Source organism: Oryzias latipes, chromosome 12, assembly GCF_053564925.1.
Source record: "Oryzias latipes strain Hd-rR chromosome 12, Olatipes_Hd-rR_3.1".
NCBI classification, from domain to species: domain Eukaryota; kingdom Metazoa; phylum Chordata; class Actinopteri; order Beloniformes; family Adrianichthyidae; genus Oryzias; species Oryzias latipes.
Window position 1 is genome coordinate 15,933,332 of NC_136248.1, and position 18,020 is coordinate 15,951,351.

The following is an 18,020-nucleotide window of genomic DNA, read 5'->3' on the forward strand; positions in this document are numbered from 1 at the left end:
CTTACAGCTGAGTTGAGCTGAAAAGGGATTGGAATGGAATTGGCAGAGCAGGGAGTATAAGAGGTTACTTCACCGTTAAGACAGCCGAGTGAGGGCGTTCATCAAGCTGGTGATAAGATTCAAGCTGGGTGTGAAAATTATGGAGTGTGCTGATTTGAAGCCATGTAAGGATAGGGGTTGTTCATGAGACACTGTAGGCCTTTGTTTTGCCTTCTGGAATCATTTATTGATTTGAAATGCAGGATAGGATGAGGCTGACAGAATGTGCAAGAAAAGCGGGAAATCAGATGTAACTGAAACCGCAGCCTCCAATCAGAGGACAGGACACCTGCTACATGTTTGATTAAGGCTGATCCGGGTCACTGTATCGTCATCATGGATGATGCTATGAAAAAAATGGCAATATTTTGATTATAGAACACATTAAAGTTCCATTCTGATTATCTCTCTAAAAGTGTGGAAACGCTTTATAATAAGAGTCCTAAATAAACCATTTATAGGATATGAAGAAGCACTAGTAATGTTTTAGTAAATTGCTTATAAATACATTAATTAGCATTTGTAAGTGTCTTACAACTGACTCACAAGTTTAAATAAGCTGTTTATAAATACATTAACATATACCTTAATAAACTACTAATCACAAACTACTTATAAATTGCTTGTATGGGATTAAAGGTTTCAGAGTGACAGAGTTCATCAAATCGCAAGATTTGCACCACTAGAAACTCTGAGTTGTGGGTGGGAACCCAGCCTCCTCCTTTCCTCCCCGTTGCTGAGAGCTCTCTGTATACGTGTTCTCCTGCAAGCTTGCAGCCCCTTGCATCCCCAACCAAACGTCACCCGTGCAACAAACATGGCGACCAACATTGAAGCTATCCAGCCATACAGTTGTGAGTCAGATGCCAGATGTCTGCAAGTTTGATGCATCAGAACGAAGCAGCGCAGCGAGCTTGTATACGTCACAAATAAGCTCTTTCTCAAACTGCATTTTCTTCGTCTGCTCCTGATTCACAACGATTCGAATGAAGAAATACTCCGAGCTAAATCTTTTCCGTATATGTCCTCCATCATCAGAAAAATGCTACAACATGTTAAAGTCACCAAAAACATGAATTTTCCTCAGAGTGGATCTTTTAAGAGATGACAGCAGCATCACAGTCTACGTGAAAACACTAATACTACATGCTCACTGTGCATGTGACGAGTGTTTAGTGTGTTTTTAAACATGCTTTTAGCCTATGGTGTTCACACAAGACAAGCAGGGAGGGGCCTCTTCTTCTATTTATTTTTCTACTGTTTACTAGCACGTGTGCCACCTATTGGAAGAGACTTAGTTCAAAATGTCAAAGTGGAGTAAATTTCGTGAATCTTTCTCGAAGTTTTTTCTTTCACAGCTGTAGTATATGAAAGACTGTGTCATAGAATTCCAGCCAGGCACAATTATCAATTTCTCCATCATGACCAGATTTCAAATGGTTGGCATTTCAATGAATTAAAGGGGAAGTCACCTATTCGTCACTACCAAATTCATTTTCCTGATTGGTCTAAGCCTAACCTGGTTCAATGCAAGTTGATCCCGAAAATGGTCATAGAAACCTGCATAGCTACGCGTAAATCAAGAAGCCTAACACGCACATACGCTCGTATTTACATTGACTTTTCATTAAACGAGCATTGCTGAGAAACAGTGTGAACGTAGCTTTAAACGTTTAACAGAATTAAAGCAGACACTGTTTGGAGGAAATCTTTATTTCTACATCATATAAACAGCTAACAGCTTTTATTTTAAGAAAGAGTGGATATATTTAATCTTGAAAACTACTTATAATGTCATGACAATATGTGGTTACAGAGAAAAATGTACTTTGCAAAATCCAGAGCTATGACATTTTAAAGAGGGTTATGGACTCAAACAAAGTAAACATAATTACCGTAATTTGACTTAATGTGCTTTACTGTAACTCTGTGTTAATAGTGTTTTTGTTTTCTTCTTCATCCTGTTAAGCTTTTACGTTGGTTTATTATAGTGTGTCAAAAGGTTTTCACATAATAAACCACATAAGACTATCAGCTTTTATTAACTCCTTGCTACAGCTCCATAACTTTTTGCCCTTTTTCAACAGTGTGCCTAACTCTTTACTTAGGAGCACTAGCACAAAGGTTACCCACATTTTCAACCGCATTGCATTTAACAGCAGTAATAGAGGGTCACTTGTTGTTTTTAAATTGGAGTCTATTTGCTGTTGCCTGCTACTGAGACGCAGAGGGGACACTTGTGAAGTGTGTTCATTGCAGCACAAAATGTGTTTTTATAGATGCAGTGATTGAGCTTTTATGGTGTTTTACTTAAAATGTATAAAAATGCAATGAAAGGATTATTTTATACATTTTACTGTATCAGAGTGAGTTAACTGGTGGAGCCAGTAAGATACAAAGCTTATAAGCTAAATTAGTTAAATAAAATCTAGAAGAAACTCTAGTTAAACACTGGTCAGGAATGCTAATTTAAGGACTAAGATCTTTAAATAACTAAACAAAACAAAAATGCTGAATACACTAAAATATTCCTAATAAGGAAAATAAAAGCGATTTAAGTTTTGAAGATTAGAGTTTTTCTCTTAAATTGTCAATGACCCAGATCTTTGGTCAAGTGAAAAAAATAAAATAAGATAAAAAACTACAAACTGTGGCAAACAATAACAACAAAAAGATTAGGCCTACTGGGCAAAACAAAAACTTCACTTTGTTTCAATTTTAGGACTGGAGCAAACCCATCCTCTTCAAACATGCTATCATTAAGGAAGTTGGGTGGGTTTTTTGAGAGTTTAACAAAGATTTCTTTAAACCAGCGTCAATTCAGGCTTCTGAGTGTTAGGCTAAATGGTTAAGGGTAATCCCTCTAACACCCCACCAACGTGAGCAGAAATTCCTCAGTAATATGCGACATGATTTCATAGTGACTGCTGCCCTGAGACATGTTTGTAAAACTCGAAAAGGTCACGGGAGGGCACGCAGAAACAGACAGACAGGTAGGCAAGGAGACTCAGAGTGTGTGTCTGACGAACAAGGTTCCTTTTTCTGCCGATTTCAGACTCGGGTAATTAGGATCCATTTTTCTTTAATAGCCAAAGACGTTAGGAAGCAGGCAGCTGAATGTTTGTACAGCTGATTAACACCGCCCCTTTCTCCACTTAACTTACCTCTGGAAAATCAAAAAAAGGAGGTGAAAGGCCGGCTATTGCAATTTTTCCATCTGGAGTTTGTCATTTCTACAGACCAGGCACATTTCCAGAGATGTATCATCTTCACAGCAGAACTTATTTTTTTAATCTTTTCCCCAAATGTATGTGAACAAAAGAAAAAAAAATGATTTAAAAGCACTACATCATCTGATTTCTATATGTAAAGGCTTTCATCAAGTCTTTTACTCTCTATTACAAATTAGAAAAAATTGGTTATTATTAATATTATGAGAATATCGAGTAACAATCCACAGCTTTGTCTTTTTTACTAATTTAGTAATACCATGGTCCGGGTGAATACTCGATTCTGATTGGCTGCTGGGTGTGCAAACCCTTGTGCTATCTTAGATGACCCCACCCTTACATTGACGTGTTCTCCCTACCATGACAAAGGTGGATAAAGGTGGAAAGATTTCATGTAATCCATGGACACCAGTGAAGATCACAAATCATTGAAGAAAAAGGTTCTGTGCACTGTCTAGTGGGTCTAGATGACCCAACTCCCATGGTTGATTTGCCTAGGATAGCACAAGGGTTACAAAGTGATAACTACACGCCCCAAAAAGAAGTTCCGGTCACATATCTTAAATCTTCTGTATCACTGTGCCAGCTTCTTTAAAACAACCTTTAGCTTCATCATCTGGACAAAAACAACCGGTAAGAGGAGAACTTTCTTTCTGAACCACATCGGGTTGGGCATCAAACCTTTTTCACATCTACATTACTGGGAATGAGAATGAAGCTGCTGACCCTGCAAAAACTGAACCTTACACAGCCACTACGTACATTTTGCACATATTGCATGGATGGAAATCGGTCATATGTGAATACATGTAGAAAAAGAGAGAGACGTTCTGTTCTTTGCATGAAATTTTCACTGATGTACCACGAATGAACCATGTTAAAACCACGGAAGAAGTAAAAATAAATCACGCAAAGAACACGTAAATCAACATAGAACATGAACCGTTCGTGATTATTGCGCTGTTTATATTAATTACATCATTTGAACGTGATATGTGCACCGTATATGCAATTTAAAAGTTATACATCGGTGGTACATGCGTAAAAAAAGTCTATTAGACATACGTGGAACAGCAGAGGTAAGCCACAAATTTGCGTATGGATCTTGCAAAAATCACACACAATTGCGTAAGATTTGCATAATAATTGCATGTAAACTACTCAGAATACGCCTAAACTGCGTAGTTCTCAACTGACCAAAATTTTTGAACAGCACAAAACTAAAACTAAGTTAAGGTCAACACCCCTCGGCGCACATCGACAAATGACAAACATGAGAAACACTTATGAATTACATATAACGAAAGAACGAAATTTCATACCTGGAAAATGCGCAGAATGTATGCAGTGGCTATGTGATACGACCTATAGTTAAAAAGAAAGTAAAAAAAAATGTCTAATTTCTGACTTGCAAGAAAGCTTTTCAATAGTTTGAGTTTGAGTTTTTTTCATAAATTAATGAATTTTTGGTACGGTCATTTTTCTTACCCAATTGTCCAATTCCTCGCCTGTTAAAAGAAAATCATACAACAGGGCAAACATTTTTGACAAAAGAATTCCTTCAGTTCATCACAGGAACAGAAAATCATCCCACTGAACTAAAATGAGTAAGCGTGTCCAACATTTGATTGCAGTTCAAAGTTTACGGAAAAGTCCAAATGAATGGCACGAATGTCTTAGAGTTGATTATAACGTCGTGCTTGTGTGGTCTTTACTTCTGTAGTACAATCATGATAACAGCTGGAGCAAACATACAAGGAAAGATCCAAAACTCAAGTTTACCTAGAAATGTTTAACTCTTTGATGTCAGTTTATCTCTGTATGAAGAATCCGTGTTGCATGAAATCAGACCTTAACAGTTTTCACTGTCAGCTAAAAACTTACATTTTTAGCATGGCTTTTAATACTCAGTAGTTGGTGGAATTTTATCTCTCTTTATTTCTTTTATTGCATTCGAATTTGTCTTTTATGTATTCTATTGAATTTTGTAATTTATATATTTTTTTATTTTATTTTGGTTCTTAATTTGCCTAATTTTCAACTGTCTTTTGTCTTCCTTTTTGTATAGCACTTTGGCACCCTGGAGGAGTTGCAAAGTGCTATAGAAATAAAGGTTCATTCATTTTTCAGCACTGGTCACTGATGAGTTCCAGCGTCTCTTGTCAGAGCAACGTTCAGCACTAATTGAACTTTTTGAGATCTTGCGATATCTGCGTCTTAAAACAGTATCAAACACTCAGAAAACAGCACTTGTGTGATATTTGACCAGAAAATACTCTGCATCCTGCACTGCCCAGCTGTTTTAGAATAAGTTGATGAGTAAATATTTTATAATCATGTACAGGTTCATTTATTGGTAACACTTTATAACTAAGGGTCCATTTACTAACTTTGGTTATGGGTCGGGTGAATACTCGATTCTGATTGGCTGCTGGGTGTGCATTAAAAAGTGATACTCACACGCCCCAAAAAGAAGTTCCGGTCATGTATCTTAAATCTTCTGTATCACTGCGCCAGCTCCTTAAAAACCAACCTTTAGCTTCATCATCTGGACAAAAACAACCGGTAAGAGGAGAACTTTCTCTCTGAACTGATGCTTAATTCAACCCATCGGGACAATCAGCACGTATATATCACTTTATATCGCCGAATATTGACCGCACCACGTAACAAATAGTCGGCTTTTCGTGAAAAAAGCTATCCAAATCGGGGGAAAAAAACAAGAATTAAGGACTAAAAACTGGTTAATATTTATTTATTTTGTAGGTGACCATGGTATAAGCGGGTTAATGGCCTTCGAAGTATGCATTCCCACTTTTTAACGCACTTCACGGAAGTAACCGTCCTACGCGAAGTTCAGGCCTCCACGGCGTGCATTAAAAAGTGATAATGCACACTTCGTCGGTCATTAACCCTTACATAATGCATGATTGTTAGGGTTCTGTAATTGTCATTTGCTTACACGCTATAATCACCAAAATATTATTGCCTCAGTTCTATCTTTCAGTTAGAAAACAATGACGTGAAAAGTCCTGACTATACAACATATGATGTTCCTGTACTGCTTTATTGAATGACCCACTTTCATGTTATCAACCTCGGCCATCAATAAAACCAGACTGGATACACTGTGAAGGCAGAACTCCTCTGTGACAACCTTGCGCTGTGACAGACAGGCTTCTCCTTCTGCAGAAGTCTAACAAAAATTCTAATCTCCTGTGTGGTTCTTCTCTTTTTTAGGGAAAAGTCATAACCCTGACAATAATCAAGCATTATTGTCTTTAAATAAAGTGAAGGTTTTTCCTGTAAATGTAACATTTTTACAAGATATAAAAGGTAAAGAGGGTCCTGCTTTCATAGTGGTCACCTTTTAGTCACTTTTTCGCTGCCGCATTCAGGAAAACTTGCCAAAAAAACGGATTGTTTGCAGCATGGCAGGCCACTTCTGGGTCACCCCTGGACCGTACCACATTAACCTGTTCTTGCTGCTTACAATGGTTTCTAATAAAACTACACTTTACAGTCTGCGCCGCTGTGCAACCAGAGACAAACTTCGTTCAGTGGGGCCGGGGTTTTACAACACTTTCACACCAGTGCCAGACTTGATTTAATAGGGAGGGAATGCCCACAAAAATCATTTTTCCTTTTGGTTTGCTTCCAAACTAAGCAGAATGAGCGGCGACCCATTGCAGGGGGGAAAAAAGCATAGGAAGTTCAACAGCTGGATAAATATAACAAAAAATGACTGTAAAATATCGAGTATTCTGGATATGTTGTAAAAATCTCCATTCAAAACCAAGTAAGTGAAGTGATTGTTCGCTGTGTAACAAGCTCATATTCCAACTCACAAACGCAATACAACTTTTTCCCCTTGCTAGAAGAAGCTTTTCAATACATGACGCATGCATATATATATATATATATATATATATATATATATATATATATATATATATATATATATATATATATTTTTTTTTGGCTTCAATAACCGCGGTTATATGGACAAAAGTATTCGGAATGAACGCCTGATCAGAATAAACTACGACATGTAAACACGGAATACTCTGCTCCAATCAGACTCATTAGGATCCAAATTTCTTTCCGATTGAGATAGGAGGGTTATGCCGATCGTTGATCTGATCGTGGACTATATGAACAGTTTATTCCGATTGTGGGTCACTACAGCGCAAGCTTTGCATCATGCATAGACGGCGTGGCGCTCCAGAGAAGGTTTTTGGAGAAATGCCGAAAGGCTGACGTTATTCTAACATATTTATGTTGAGTCAAGATGGATTTTAACTGCATCCACGGCTAAATGTTGTTTTTTGCCTAACCCTAACCCTTCTTCCGGCTCAGGAAAAAAAGCACAGATTTAAAAAAATACGAGCGAACAACAAGCACTTAATAAAAATCCCAACAATAATCAAATTACGTTTAGAAGATCCTCTCGCTCTATACTGCAGGTTTCTTTGTTTACAACAGAACTCAATATTTCTTCTTCTAGGTTGTTTCCAGTATTTTTGAGAGTTCTGCACATCTCCAAATAGTTTGTTCAGACTGAAAGTGTGGCGTTTGTAAAATTTTGTTATAACCGGATACGTTTTTTCTGGGCCCATGTAAACAGTTATATTCTAATCCAACATTTGATCCGATCAAAGATATTTTGCACACGTAACTGTGGGTGATGACAAACCAAATTTCCACAAACTAAAAAATGCATCACCACAGAAGTTCACACCACCACATTTCTTTTTTTCCTCTGTTAGTCAGATAGTCAGACAACCATCGCAAACAAACAACTCGTTTTCCTTTGATCTTGAATGATCTTTGACATGGACTGTTGGTTAAACTCCATTTAGATGTTAACCATATTTTGCACGAGTCAAATTAAACAAATTTGAGATTATTCTACAAAAAAAAGGACACAGCTGAGTGCCCAAATGCAGATCTATGGTGGCAAATATGAGTAAATGGAGAAAAAAGAAATGATCAAAAATCTTAAACTTTCTGAAGACCAGGAGAACGCACAACAATGAAGATTTGCATTTAAACTTATTAAACTGCAATTTTTTTTCTTTAATTAATGTTTAAACAGTAAAATCAATAAACCAATGTTATACCATGGTCCGGGTGAATACTCGATTCTGATTGGCTGCTGGGTGTGCGTTAAAACCTGATAACCTCACAGTGGAAAAAAGTAGTTCCGTTCACCTAGCTTAAATGTTTTGTATCACTGCGCCAGCTTCTTTACAACAACCTTTTGCTTCATCATTTGGACAAAAACAAGCGGTAAGAGGAGAACTTTCTCTCTGAACTGATGCTTTCTTCAACCCATCGGAACGATCAGCATATATATATATATATATATATATATCGCTAAATCTTGACTGCAGCGGTGGTGCGGTGCGGCGCAGACTATTTGAACGAATAGACTGCTTTTTGTGAGAAAAGCGATCCAAATCGGAAGAAAAACAAGAATTAAGGACTAAAAACTGGTTAATATCTATTGCTTTTGTAAGTGACCATGGTATAAGCGGGTTAATGGCCTTCGAAGTGTGCGTTATTACTTTTTAACGCACTTCCCGGAAGCAACCGTTTGACTCGAAGCGGAGGACGGTTCAGGCTTCCACGGCGTGCGTTAAAAAGTAATAACGCACACTTCGAAGGCCATTAACCCTTACATAATTCATGTCAGGCCTGGTTACTAATCATGTGATCTCATATTTTTTTTTCACATAAGTGCTCATGATTGAATCTGAAATGTCTTTTTCCCAATAGTTTAGTCAACAAGTTTGCCAAAGCTGTGACACCAAACACGCTCAACATCATACCTTAGACATTTTGCAATCCTTTCCCACCTTTTATGTCATAAAATAACAAATATTTGAAAAGGAGTGGAAAAATGAAAAAAAACAACAAACACTGAAGCTCTGAGCTCCAGACACTTCCCACTCACCTGGGAAAAGTTGAGTCCGTTGAGTGGATGGCATTGCTCCTCCACCTTCTCCACCGCCCCGGTTTTCTTCCTCATCCTCTCCGCTTCCTGAGCCAGGTACAGGTCCAGCACCGGAACCCCTCGCGTCTTGATGTCTGCCTCCGTGAGCGAATTCACCATCAGCATGACCCAAACGGGCCGCTTCCTCTCCCAGTTGCCAGCGATGGCATTGAAGAGGTAGTCGGCGTACAGGCCCTTTCCTCTCTGGTCCGGGGTCATCCACGAGGGCATCATGAGTTTCACATACTCGAGGTGTCTTTTGAGTCTCCTGTAGATGTCTCTGGGTAGAACATCCTGGAGGTTCTCACCCTGAGGAAGCAACTGGCAGCTGGTCAGCCCTGAGATGGTGTAAGGGTCAGTCAAGTCCAGCTCAAAGTACACAATGTTGCTTTCCTGAAAGGCCTGTTTGGAGTTTTCAGGGATGAAGTCCCAAACGCGTGTGTACGGAACATGGATTGTACCATAGAAATATGAGGGGGGGTCCCGTTTGATTGTCCATAGGAAGGAGTTGAGGTCGGTTTGCTGCAAGACACACAGGGAAAATGTCAAAAAGTTTGCGTGGAGCCAACAATTCTGCTTGCAATAATTCACATTTTAAAACCGGCACTTTTTGCAGAGATGGGAAGGAAAATATCAGCTCTCAGTTTGTTCCAATCTGCTGTTTCTCGCGTTCATGGCAGGTGTTAAATGCAACAAAGTCGGTAACTCAAGGGAGGCGTTCAGGGGAAAGGAAAGAGTTACTTTACAACCGTCAATGGGCCAGTCTGACACCAAGCAGCCCTTTGTCTGTGTGAGATTGTGTGTTAGACCGCTAACAGACTGATAATGACTTATTAACAGGCCACTTAGAGCCCAGGTGCCAAACAAACAACACAGTACAGCAGCTCCACACAACTGCTGAGGGCTCTGCCCCTACAGGACTGATATATCTACCCTTAAATAAGTCTGGGACCAGTTCAGACTAGGAATTATGGGTAATTCATAAACACGAAAATAAAATATGCTTTTTTTTCTTAAGTTAAAGCTTTTTTTTTATCCAGGTATATAGTTGATTGAGAACAATTTCTCATTTACAACGATGACCTGAGCTGGCAGCCACAATACAACCGAATGATTGTGAAGTGTGATAAAGGACATCCAAGTTTTTAAAGCTGACCTTTTCACCATAATCCAAGACAGATAGGACTGTCATTTTTATCAAATTATGCTTTGCAAAATGAGTGAATGATGATTTATTTGGCTACAGAAAGCCAATTCTGGATTTAATCTTAGGTGCTAATACACAGTTTCATTTTGTCAAATTCTTCTTTCTCTTTCGGCTTTTCCCATCAGGGGTCGCCACAGCGAATCATCCTTTTCCACCTCACTCTATCATGAACATCTTCTACCCTAACGTTAGCCAACTTCATGTCCTCTGTTAAGACATCCATATATCTCCTCTTTGGCCGTCCTCTTGCCCTCCGGCCAGGCAGCTCCATCTCCAACATCCTTCTACCAATATATCCACTATCCCTCCTCTGAACATGTCCAAACCATCTCAGTCTGGCTTCTCTGACTTTGTCGCTAACACAGGCAACATGAGCCGTCCCTCTGATGTACTCGTTCCTTATCCTGTCTAACCTGGTCACTCCTAAGGAGAACCTCAACATCTTCATCTCTGCTACCTCCATCTCAGCCTCTTGTCTCTGTCTCACTGCTACCGTCTCTAACCCATAGAGCAGAGCTGGTCTCACCACTGTCTTGTACACCTTTCCTTTGAGTCTTGCTGGCACTCTTCTGTCACACAACACTCCTGACACTTTCCTCCAACCGCTCCAACCTGCCTGCACTCGCCTCTTCACCTCTTTTCCACAATCCCCATCACACTGAACTGTTGACCCCAAGTACTTAAACTCCTGCACCTTCTTCACCTCAGTCCCCTGTAGCCTAATGCTTCCACCTTGATCCCTCTCGTTCAGACACATGTATTCTGTCTTACTACGACTGACCTTCATACCTCTTCTTTCCAGAGCAAACCTCCACCTCTCTAGCTGTTCCTCCACCTGCTCTCTACTCTCACTGCAAATTACAATGTCATCTGCAAACATCATTGTCCAGGGAGATTCCTGTCTTACCTCGTCTGTCAGCCTGTCCATCAGCATAGCAAACAAAAAAGGACTCAAAGCTGATCCTTGGTGTAGTCCCACCTCCACCTTGAACTCCTCTGTCTGACCTACAGCACATCTCACCACCGTCATACTTCTCTCATACATGTCCTGAACTACTCTGACATACTTCTCTGCCACTCCAGACGACCTCATACAGTACCACAGCTCCTCCCTCGGCACCCTGTCATACGCCTTCTCTAAATCTACGAACACACAATGCAGCTCCTTCTGACCTTCTCTGTACTTTTCCATCAACATTCTCAAAGCAAAAATGGCATCAGTGGTGCTCTTACGGGGCATGAAACCATACTGCTGCTCACAAATCTCCACCTTCTTCCTAAGCCTGGCTTCCACTACTCTTTCCCACAGCTTCATTGTGTGGCTCATCAACTTTATTCCTCTATAGTTGCTGCAGTTCTGCATGTCACCCTTGTTTTTTTTTTTTTGTCAAATTATTTTACTTTAATCAATTACTTTAGGTGTTTCTAATAATTAAATTCATTAATTAAAAAAAATGAATAAAAAATACATTATGTATTTCTAACAAAAAAAATGAATACAAAAGGAATAAAATAGAATTAAAAATACAAAGCAGTATACAAAATATTTCTAATAATTAATAAAAATAAATTCAAAAAATGAATTCAAAAATAAAATATTACTTTAGTTATTTCTAATGATTAAAAAAAAGTCAGAAAAGATAAATTCATTAAAATAATTATTCAAAAATTAAATTGACAAAAAAATTACACTGAATTAAAAAGAAACTAAGACTTTAGATTTAGCATGATTGATAATTCAGAAAAATTAAATGCAAAAATTAATAAACAACAATCAATTTTGTGTTTCAAATGATAAAGAAACAAAATTTTTAAAGCGATTAATAGGGAAAAATCTAAATATTACTTTTAGTATTTGTGGATTCAGAGAAATACATTTTAAAAATGGGGAGATGAAATAAGTATTTTTAAAAATGGCATCTCGTGTTTCCAAAGTTCAGAATAAAACAAAAAAATCCATAAAAATAAAATAAATTAAAAAGAAAATTTACTAAAAATGATGGATCATTTAAAGAGTTTAGTTGTCACCACAGACTGCCTTCAAAAACCAGAAATTCCATAAAAGGAAAAACAACCGTTGATAAAATAATAAATCATTGCCACCACCTCCCCCAGAGAAGAGACTTACTTTGGTGTTTAACTGGCAGCTGGTGGGTTCCTTCAGCCTCCACTGGTCTGTCCGGACCAGCAGAACCAGGCAGGACTGGATGAACGCACCCAAAGTTCCCCTCATCGTCTCCTTCTGCAAAGTCTGCGAGCTTCTCTGCCTGCGTGGGTTTCACCTCCCAGAACGATTCCTTCCCCCTTAGGAGACCCAGCAGGTCTCACTTCCACAGCCCGGACTCCACGCGGTCGCGTAAAATGAGCTGACAAGTATCCGACAAACCGCCGGACATGCTCATGTTGACCGGAGCCCCCTGCGCTGCTGCTGCTGCTGCTGCTGTTCCACGCGTGATCGACACGGATGACCACCGCATTTACGCACGGTTACATTATTCCCTCACCGCAAGTCAGGGTGCGCGCTCTTCCACAAGAATGATGATCCAAAAGTTGCCAGAGACCCGATCCGACAGGTCCACTCCGTCCACGCCACAGGTAGAAAAGTAAAGAAGGAGGAATGTGGTGTTTTCCAGGTTGGAAGTGGGAAAACTGACGCGTGGAGTCCCGCTATGCAGAGAAAAGTTGTAAAAGTCCAACTTCTCTGTCTGCGCCGTTTATGTGTGTGTGTGTGTGATTGGTGTGAATGTGTGTGAGAGAGAGAGCATGGACAACACTACTAAACCACCCCCCTACCTTGACTCCAAAAACCCCATCACCCCCCCTCCCGCCCACTCACGCACGCTCACAGCTCCACTTCTGATCCAAACTTTTGCGTGTCTGCGCTCTGCGTCTTTTGGAAGGAAAGCTCCAGCACGAAACTCTTTGAGTTTGATGTCTGCTGGTGTGACCCTGCTGAAGGTCATCCAGCCGGAGACGGGACTCACGCGTTACAAACTGCGGGCATTAACATGAGAAACCCCGCAATAACAGCCCTTAACGCCGCTGAGGCAGCAGCTGCGTCTATGGCGTGCACGTCTTCCAGATTGAGAGGCTTCTGTTTCGACGTTTGAAAGATAGTGAGAAAACAAAAGCAGTTCATAAACCTAAAAAAAAAATCTACTTTTTAGCCATGAAATTTGTTTTTTAATCGATCCTACAATTTTGAATATTATAGGATTTAAGTCTTTGCCAAGTTATCACAGGTAGCAGCATTGGGCGACACACCTGAGTGTGACTGAACAACAAGAAAGAAGTTTATTAGCAGCATCCTGGAAGACTCGAAGTGACGTACCTATGAGGATCCAGTAAAGCTCCCCCTAGCGGCCACATCGGTTTATGTCAACTGATTTCTTAGCAAAATTTCAATTTGATCCAACCCGAAATAAAACTCATTAGCTCAGGGAAACTGAAGCAGTTTGTGATGTAGGATGGAAATACCACTAAAAAAAATATTATTACATGTGCATGGATCACTAATAAAGTCACAGAACCGAGTAGGCCACCAAATAATATTTTCTTAAAATTGGTATAAAAAAGTCATATTTATTAATAATTATCGTAAAACTGAAAGTCTGCATATTACTTGCTATCTATTGAAACATCAAACTGTTTGCAATAACAATGCCACAGCTCTTGGTCTTTAAAGGATGTTACACCATTGAACAGAATTTACACTGACCAAAAATATAAACGCAACACTTTTGTTATTGCTCCCGTTTTTTTATGGTATGAACTCAAAGATGTGAAACATTTTCCACATACACAAAATAACCAGTTCTCTGAAATATTGTTCAAAAATCTGTCTAAATCTGTGATAGTGAGAACTTCTCCTTTGCCAAGACAATCCTTATCAAGATGCTGATTAGACAGCATGATTATTAAACAGGTGTGCCTTAGACTTGCCACAAGAAAAGGCCACTCTGAAATCTTCAGTTGTATCACACAGCACAATGCCACAGATGTTGCAAGTTTTGAGGGAGCGTGCAATTGGCATGCTGATAGCAGGAATGTCCACCCGAGCTGTTGTTAGGGAATTGAATGTCCATAAGCCGTCTCCAAAGGCGTTTCCGAGAATATGGCAGCATATCCAACAACCTCACAACCGCAGACCCCGTGTAACCACACCAGCCCTAGACCTCCACATCCAGCATGTCCACCTCCTAGATCGTCTGAGACCTGGGGCCCATTGTTGTGCCGTACATCCAACATCACCTTATGTTGCAGCATGATAATGCACGGCCCCATGTTTCAAGGATCTGTACACAATTCTTGGAAGCTGAAAACATCCCAGTTCTTGCATGGCCAGCATACTCACCGGACATGTCACCCATTGAGCATGTTCGGTATGCTCTGGATCGGCGCATACGACAGCGTGTTCCAGTTCCTGCCAATATCCAGCAACAAAACACAGTTATTGAAGAAGAGTGGACCAACATTCCACAGGCCACAATGGACAACCTGATCAACTCTATGCGAAGGAGATGTGTCGCACTTCATGAGGCAAATGGTGGTCACACCAGATACTGACTGGTTGTCAGAGTCCCCTGACCCCCTCAATAAAACAAAACTGAAGATTTCAGAGTGGCCTTTTCTTGTGGCCAGTCTAAGGCACACCTGTGCAATAATCATGCTGTCTAATCAGCATCTTGATATGGCACACCTGTGAGGTGGGATGGATTGTCTTGGCAAAGGAGAAGTGCTCACTATCACAGTTTTAGAGAGATTTGTGAACAATATTTCAGAGAACTGGTTATTTTGTGTATGTGGAAAATGTTTCACATCTTTGAGTTCATACCATAAAAAATGGGAGCAATAACAAAAGTGTTGCGTTTATATTTTTGGTCAGTGTATGTATTAGAAAAAAAAAAGATTATTCAGATGTTCTTTTGTTTGTTTTGAAATACACAAATCATAAATCAAAACCAAAACAAAATCTTGATCCCAAAATTTAGGTTTGAACCAAATTGTGAACCAATGTCAAACCAGTGTGAGTGTATTTGTTGTTGCTTTTCTTCTTTAGTTCGGGAGCAAATCTTTCAAAAACATGTTTCTATGCACAAACAGATCATGTGACACGCTGAAAACACAGTGCTGTATGAAAATTTCAAAGCAAACAGAAGCACAGGAAAGAAAAGGATAGCAGTTACTGTGAAATGTATGGCTTTGGTGACACATTTTAATAAAAAATACTTTTTTTGTTTATTTGAGGTAACCTCGAAGAACCATGTTTCATTTGGGTTTTAGCCATTTTAGAGATCACAAAGAGCTCATTTAGTATTACTGACATTGTGAAATATCACTGTAAACTGTCTTTACGATAACAACAAATAATGGTGTTGGTTTATAGATTAATCTAAGCAATTTAGACTTCTTAAAAATACAAGTATGAATTCATCACTGGAAGTTGACATCTAATGAGTTTGACTTTCCTAAATACATAAATGTTTTATTTAATGTTAAAAGTCTATATTTATGTGGATTTTATTCCTTTTTTTCTAAAAAAAAAAAAAAAAAAGGAAATAATCCTACGGTTTTTGCATCAGATTATGATGGGAAGGGTTCTGATATCTGTAACAAATTTGAGTGTCTCCCCTCCCCATCAGTTCACAGTACATCTGTTCATTTCCAGTTTAAAGTCAAAACATCAAACAGAATATGGGTGTTCTGATGGAACCCGAGCAAACATTTGGCTCTTCCTCTTTGCTAAAGTCTTCAATAGGATTTCTGGGGAAGGAAATGAGCACGAGTGCCATTGATCCTGTCAGGGGACTTGTCCAATTCCCCTATCTTCTTTTGTTTGGGGACACTTAAATGTAAAATATATATATATATATATATATTTTAAACCCCCCCTCCACCCAAAAAAGAAATTGACAAAAATTAACAAAGGTTCAACATTTTTTAAATGAACAGAATATGGTGAAGCTGTTATTTGGAGCATCTCATCAAGCCAAACCTGAATAAACGAGATATGAACTGTCAGTTTTTTCTTCTATTTGCCTCGGACACCCCTAAATGGAGGGCTGTTGTGGGAGTTTAATCTACTGCAGGCGCTCTCCGGTCAATGAGGTCTTCATCTCCCACCTCCACATGTTTATATCGAGGAAACTATGGAGGCGTGACATCAAAGCGGGACATTTTTGGAGGCAGAGATGTAACCAGAAGGCTTTCAATGCCCGTCAAGTCTGCAGCTTGAGAATTAAAGAGGTGCAAAAATAAGCACTTTATTTAAAAAATACAAATCAAATAAAAATGCGTCTTGTTCTCTTTTGTTTTGACTCAAAGTTGCAGACAAGCAGCTGCTGTCTTCAAACTGGACTGAATATGTTGCTGAATGTCGGATGGAAGAGTCTTTAAAATAATTTTTTTTAAATTAATTTATAGTGAAAATCAGTGAACACCTAATAGGAGGCAAAGTGAGCATGCCTGTTTCCACCCCTAAAAAGCATAATAACAGTATAAAGAACTTTATACAAAAACAGCAAGTCAGATTTCTGTGCATTTTTTTAAAATGGCGTCAAAACAGGCGTTTGTGTAAGTAAAAGTTCAAAACTTTGATTACTTTCTTACGTATTTCGAGGAAGCGGTTCAGATGGGAATATGAGAGATGAAAGGAGGAGATGAAAGACACATGGACAGCGCAATACTTCCAGTAATAACTCTTATGACTCATTTGATCGGTCATATTGACCAAGGAATCTCTCAGTCTTTACCGGGAAAGGTCTGAAAAACATGAAACCAAAACACGTTTTGCAATCGGCCAGTAAATATCTGTTATCTTATGTATAGCTAAAAAGTCCTAACAGGTCATTTGTCAAAGTCCAAGTGTATGTTTGTGGTTGAACTAGATCAAATGTTTACATGTGATTCTCTATTCTAATTGAGATTTCTCTTGGATAAGAAGCTAAATGTTTTCAAAGAAAAACTAAGTTCAGATGAACTTTAAAAAAAAAGCCCACCTGCAATTACTAATTTCTCCACAACGATCAACTTTCAAACAGTTGGATACTTCCATGAAATGAAAAATAATGTCATTCATACTTCCACACCAAATCCCAGTCACTGATTGGTCAAAGTTCAATTAGTTCAACTTTCAATGGGAGTTCAGAGGCCAGGCATTTTGTACGTAGAGCCCCAAAACAGACTTGCATTGCAATGCATGAGTGCGAGAGTTTTGAGCACGGGAGCCTGAAATACATATTTACTTGCATTCACATAGACTTTTCGTTGGAAGTGTTTGATTGAGTTGCTGAAGTGGGTGTGTGAACGTAGCCTTAGGGAAAGCATTGTGGTTGTTTCAAAGCTTCTGTTCGAATTAGTAGGTAAATAGGCTATCATATGAATCCAGTTGACATTTATATCAATTATCATAATGGTTCAATGCCTAAAGTTTTTTTTTGATTTTCCTGTTAAATTAAAATCCAGGGGATGTTGTCATCTCTTCTGTTGGACTGAATATTAGAAAACACTCCAAATTACTTTTAAGAAACTGTTAGTAAATGTATTT

General features: G+C 39.0%; 1 protein-coding gene across 1 annotated transcript in view; it reads right to left on the reverse strand.

Moving 5' to 3' along the window:
- trabd2a (TraB domain containing 2A) overlaps nt 1–13,227 on the reverse strand; it is a 79,160-nt gene extending 65,933 nt beyond the window's left edge. The window contains exons 1-2 of the mRNA XM_004074979.5: nt 12,603–13,227; nt 9,229–9,789 (exon numbers count right to left, since the gene is read on the reverse strand). Of these exons, the coding sequence (XP_004075027.1) occupies nt 9,229–9,789; nt 12,603–12,707 (666 nt within the window). The 5' untranslated portion in view covers nt 12,708–13,227. The remainder of the gene's footprint in view (nt 1–9,228; nt 9,790–12,602) is intronic.
- Between the last annotated feature and the right edge of the window lie 4,793 nt (nt 13,228–18,020).